Here is a 5,924-nt window from a genome sequence, read left to right as displayed (position 1 = left end):
CAAAGCTTAATTCAATATATCCATCTTTTTCCGTTTTAATACTTCTGGAAGTTTACAATAGTGGCATCCATGGAGGTAGTCCAAAATGTCAAGATGACAGGAGCAGTGATGCAACCAAAGCTCCATCTATTTGTACAAGGATGTGAAAACACATATACAAAAGGAAGCAAGGTTTCAATCACACTGCCAAGACTACCACTTTAATTTTTCAGAACATCCCATTTAGTTTACAGCTGTTGCAAATGTTTTTCTTAAGTTGGTCCAATCATAAATATCCTCTAATTTAGAAACCAAAATAACATTTTACATTAAGAATGTACTAAACTAGAGTATGAACAATAAATATTATATAAATTGCCTGCTCTGGAATAGTTATACTGCATTAAATTGAAAGACTGTTCCAGAACAAAGTGGTTCTGAAATGTATTATATAACTTTCAGTAGGAACACAGTATGCCTGGTAGGTGCACAATTTTATTTTCCCTACATTATGTATTGGAATCGCTTCCATTCACAATGGGAGATATCCCTTTTTCCATCGATCACCTTCGAATCTGCTCCAAAGGGTTCAATCTATAAAGCAGATCTGGAGTGCTGTTAGTTTGATGGAGTGAATATTGCAAAAATAATCTATTCAATTGCTTTATTATTTTTATTCATTAACAACATATCAGTAAGAATCACTATATGATGTTTAAAATTGACCACACATTTCAAATAATGAAATGTTAAACCTTTACATTAAAATTTATTTTATGATGCACAAGCACAAACACAAGCCAATTTGGCACCAACTCATTATAATTAACAGACTTTAAAAATTTAAAAACTAAGGTGCAACACATACCTGTATGAGTTCGAATATGCTGCACATAGTTATTCTTCCGATCTGAAAAGTAGGAGCACTGTGAGCATGTATATACTTTTCGTGGAAAATGATTTCGTAGATGCTTTTTCCAATGATATTCACTGACTGTTGTATATGTACAGATAGTGCATTTGTAGACTCTCTCATTTTCTCCTGCTTTGTTGTGGTGCTTCAAGTGAGCCAGATAATGATCATACCTGTTAGTGTTATAGCCACAGCGATCACATCTTATAGGCCCCTTAGAAAAATCAACCTCCTCTGTAGTGCTAGAGTCAGTTTCTTTAACCTGACCATGTTTCTCAGCTTTTTCTTCTACAATGAATCTTTTGGCACTGTGTACCCGAATATGATGGACAAACTCTTTCTCAGACTCTGCCTCATACTGGCATGGCTTGCAACGAAATGGTTTGTTCTTCAAACCCTTACATTTGTCATCTATGCTCTCCGCAGCATCTGGCGCTTCCAATGAAAAGACTTTTTCTTGATTGCAAGAGTGAGGAACAGTAGACTCCGATAGTCCAGTTGTTTCTGCATTATGAACTTCAGGAGAGATAAGGTCTATATCCATATCTTCTATTCCTTCAGGGTCATTCTCTGTTCCTTGTGAATCATCTATTCCTTCTCCATCACTGTCTGAAAAATTGGTGTTACCCACCGTTGTCAGTTCAGCCATTTGCCTTTCTTCATCAACCATATAATCACAACAGTTGCCATTAACTTCTCCTGTCAGAGCCACATTTGCCAGCATAATAAGTTGAGGTGCTGCCAGTTCAGCTTTGGAAAGTTCAGAAAAGTCATACATGTCATTTGGCAGTGCCATGTTAAGGTTAGTATTGCTAGAAAATAGGCTGTTGCCACCAGATTGCCCCAATACTTGCATTGCCATAACAAGAATTCTGTTAAAGAAAAGAAATCTGAGTAAATTTCATTTTCTATAGAGAAATTATATAAATTCTACAAAGCAAAAAAATAATTCAGGCAATATAGTAAGGACAATTAAATTAAGACTGCAATGTTATTGGCAAATCAAACTAAATTTCTCTTAGTCAAGCTGATTAGTTGCATACAGTACTGAAATCATCTTTTTCAGTAAATTATATAGGATCACACAAAGTTGATCACTCCTTTTTTGTAAGATACAGAGTAATTCGTTAACTCCTTAAAACAGATCTAATTTGCAGTACCAAATAAACTGCTTTAATCGCAAGTGGATGAACAAGCCAGAAGCAAGATCCATTTAAACTAGCAAAGTAAACATATATTGTTTGACTAATCTTGTGTCAAGTTTTCAATTACTATTTCCTTGCACCTTGCAATTTGACGAGAACTTATTACAAAACAATTCATAAAAACTCAGGAACTAAAAACAAAACATGTGTGCCTCTTCAAATATAATACTAAACCAAGTCACAATTTGTAAATTAACAAACTATATTTTTGAGGTGAAATTTGATAATAAACCATAGTATACTTACTGCCTTCTTTTGCACATAACAAAAAACACAGTATGGCTGTCATTGACATCTAATCCAAATTAAGGCTATTTCCATTAAATAGAAACCTAAGACACTTGAGCTAAATGCATGCATGTTCCTGCACAGATGTATCTACATTTCAAATATATAGGAATACCTCAAACTACAATTGCAAAAAAACTCTGCTGGGAGAGAATGAATAAATAATCCAAACACATGGTTAATAAAGGTCATAGAGAAGAGCCAGTTAAAGAGGATGTCCATTTGTTAACTGTGATTCTTCACTTTTCTTCACTTATCTTGAATCATGCCTGTTCATAAGTTCTATCAGGCTACTTTCTATCAGGCAAGTTAACTGCTCTGTATTTTACTCATTGTAGTTAATAACCTAATTAATACAATTATCAGCTCACATGGACAAATTTGAGAAGGTCTGTATTAAGGTGTAAAAATGTATTTATTATGCACTATATGTTGTGACTGAAATTAGATTTTAAGGAATATAATTGGAAATAAGGCCCTATGTGACTTTTTAAAACACTGAGTTCACATATGCTAAACTAGAATTTTTAACTATATTTGTTGCACAAACCATAATGGCCTTGCCTGCATACCATGCTAGGTTAAGCTAAAACAAAAACAAAACCTCATAGCCATTGACTATGTCTGCACAACATTTTATGGAATTAATCTAATTTTCTGCGGTTGGACAACTCACTGAACCATTAACAAACAATTCAGGCAGAGTTTGCACAAAATACTAAGTTAAAATGTGTCACATTAGCTTGTTGTGCACCATGTTATATGATCACAGTCATTATGAAATGATTGAAAAGTAATGTTTCCAGACTACATTACTATATTCCTATTACAATATGTAGGAATCCATGGCAATAAGAATATTTGATCATTGTATTTGCTCAATTTATTTTCAAAAATTTAAACCAGTATGTACTTGGTAAAATTCTAATTAAATACATGGACCCTTGTTACTCCACTCCTAAGGCTGCTGGGTGGGCTATTCAGTCTTAAAATTAAACTAATAGCATGGGGTAATTTTAATTTACTTATGCTTGCTTTCTCTGGTCTAAACATAAAAAGATCAGTACGTAATTCTCAGATCTATATCTGAAATTGCTTCTTAGCAGAGGAAGAAAACTATATTTCAATTTTAAAGTTTTCAAAAGACAGAATGAATCATTAATTAATTAGAGCATCAACCTTTTGGGCCTTCAGTCTGATTCTATATAGAACTGATTTGAAGCCCCACCATGGGTTGTTTTTTCTGTAAATATATAAACGAATCACAAGGTTAGGGACACAAATAAACGTCCAAAAGTTTGCACTTTAAAAAGCCCCTTACTAAATGTATGTATATTGCCAGCCCAGCCAACCATCGGCAGCGGCGGCTGTTACATTCCAGAAATAGGCATTCGGCCATTTTCTCAAATACCAAGTAGGAGCACAAAGCACAGTTCTCTTTGCAAAACTCTTGCCTGCACCAGAGATTCAAACTCAGCAAACTCAAGGCCTCCTCCGCTCGCGGTAGATGCATCATCTACCGCTTTTCCTTTCCTCCTTTTTTTTTTTTTTTTTGCTTTAAACCCTCCTCCCAAAGTTCCAGTTCCTCTACAACTTTCTAGTGGGCTCCCAGAAAAGTCACCGAAGACGAAGAAGATTCGCCCAAGTTTCTCTCTCGCCCGCCCTCCCCCAAGGCGGCAGCGAAAGCGGGTGGGACCTTTTTCCTTCCCTCCTGAAGCAGCTCCCGACCTAAGAAAATGGGGGAATTGGCGATCGAAGCTCCTGCCTTGTTGCTTCCCCACCCCGCAAAAAAAACCCCGAGAACCATCCACTCAACCCCTAACCCTGAACCAAGAATCTTCTTCGACTCTTCCTCGACCCCCCCCCATCGCATACGAGGTGGAGGGCGTGGGTCGAGGAGATCAAGAGGGCTCCCCCGCTCCGGAAGTCGAGAAAGGAGCGGAGCATGGATCTGCCTTCGTGGGAAAGCGGCGGCTTCCACTTTCCAAGGAAAGCGTGGCGGGGGAAAGAAGACGGTCGAGGCCCACTCACTGCTCCAAGGGGCCGAGGCGGCGACGGCGACCGTGCCAAAACGCCTCTCGGCTTCTCCATCCGTGCAGGACGCAGAGCCCAAGGTCACCCCCCACCCTCAACCTACCACTCACGGCGAAGGGGCCCGAAAGCGGGGACGGCGAGAAATCGCTGTCCAGCTCCAAGCAGGGCGGCTGCTGCTGCTGCTGCTGCTGCTGCTGCGGCCTCCTCGGCAACTCTCAGCACGGGAGACGACAAACCGAGGCGGCTCCTCCCCGCCAAACTTCCTTCCCTTCTTCCAGCAGAGCAAGGAAATAACGGCCCGTGGGGAGAGAGGGGGAGCCGGGGTGGCAAGCCTCCCCGGCAAGAGGGAGACCTTTCCTCTGGGGCTCCTCCAGGGGCTTCCTTCCTGAGAGGCCCCGTAGCTCGCCAGCCCTCCCCGCCTGCTGGGCTCGGCTTTCCCCACCCGCTCACTCCACCCACTCCGCCGCCGTCCCATGCGCAGCAGCAGCACTAACAGCCTTCCTCCAGATCAGCCCTGGACAGCGCCACAAGCTCGCTCCCGCGTCCCTCTTGCCGCCAGCGCAACAGAGCCCCCCCCCCCCCTTCTTTCCCTCTCCTCCCCGGTCGTGGGTTCCTCACCTTCCCTTCTTCGCGCTCGCCTGGGAAGCCCCTCGGGCGGCCAGCGGGAGTCAAGGGCCGGCGAGGAGACTCATCCGCTGGGCGGTGGGGAGGGCGACGGCGAAGGCAGGCGAGCGGCGCCGCGCATTCCAGCGCTCACCACGCGCCTGCAACGGCAGCCGCCTCGAGGAGAGCGGGCCCCGCCCATCCTAACCCGATCCAATTACTGCCCTGCCCTGACCCGCCCCTCCCCCTCACGCCAGGTCAGGTTTTTGGCCTGCGTGGTTCGTGATCCTCGAAACCTGCCTTTGGTCACACGCAGCCATGTTTAGTGGTCCTTTCTTGTCTGTTTTTGCGGCCCTGGTGGCAGCAGAAGAGGGGTAGTCCAAAAAAAGAGGGTGTGTGTGGAGAAGTGGCTTGATAAAAAGCAAAGATATGCCATCTTAAATTAGGTAACTAGTGTTGCCTCGCTCTTGTAGACTCTTCTATGAATTCTTACCTTTAAAAAGATGGTACATAATACACACGGATTGCGGGACTAGGCACCGTTGCTGAATCTTAAAACCTCAGGACTTCAAGTTAAGAACCTCAGTTGTGTGGTTTACTTTGGGGGAAAATCCGATGTTTGGGAGATGCAGGACTGCATATTAAATATGCTGGCTCTATTCACATACCGTACTTAATTAACCTGAGTTTATGAGACACATTGAAGCCGTAAATTAACAACATGGGCTGAATTTGCTCAACAAGGATAAAATTTAGTTGGCTAAGCCATTGACTATACAACACATTAATCCATGGTTTCAATTATCATGGTTCAGAGAATCAGCTTAATGGGTTGGTTCCCACAACATAGTAGTAGCTGTGTTCACACAGCACACACTGAACTACAAGCTAGCCTGCTGTGT

The 5,924-nt window shown here is 42.2% G+C and overlaps 1 protein-coding gene across 1 annotated transcript in view; it reads right to left on the bottom strand.

Annotated features, from left to right (window-relative positions):
* LOC107285624 (RE1-silencing transcription factor-like) overlaps positions 1 to 4,594 on the bottom strand; it is a gene marked incomplete at its 3' end in the record, with an annotated part of 11,524 nt that extends 6,930 nt beyond the window's left edge. Inside the window, exons 1-2 of the mRNA XM_015813833.1 lie at positions 4,523 to 4,594; positions 848 to 1,764 (exon numbers count right to left, since the gene is read on the bottom strand). Coding sequence (XP_015669319.1) covers positions 848 to 1,754 — 907 coding nt within the window. The remainder of the gene's footprint in view (positions 1 to 847; positions 1,765 to 4,522) is intronic.
* Positions 4,595 to 5,924: the final 1,330 nt, after the last annotated feature.

The sequence above is a fragment of the Protobothrops mucrosquamatus genome, unplaced genomic scaffold (assembly GCF_001527695.2).
Source record: "Protobothrops mucrosquamatus isolate PMUCROS unplaced genomic scaffold, P.Mucros_1.0 scaffold199, whole genome shotgun sequence".
Lineage (NCBI taxonomy): Eukaryota > Metazoa > Chordata > Lepidosauria > Squamata > Viperidae > Protobothrops > Protobothrops mucrosquamatus.
The sequence above is the reverse complement of the archived record's forward strand: the minus strand, read 5'-3'. Positions and strand labels throughout refer to the sequence as shown.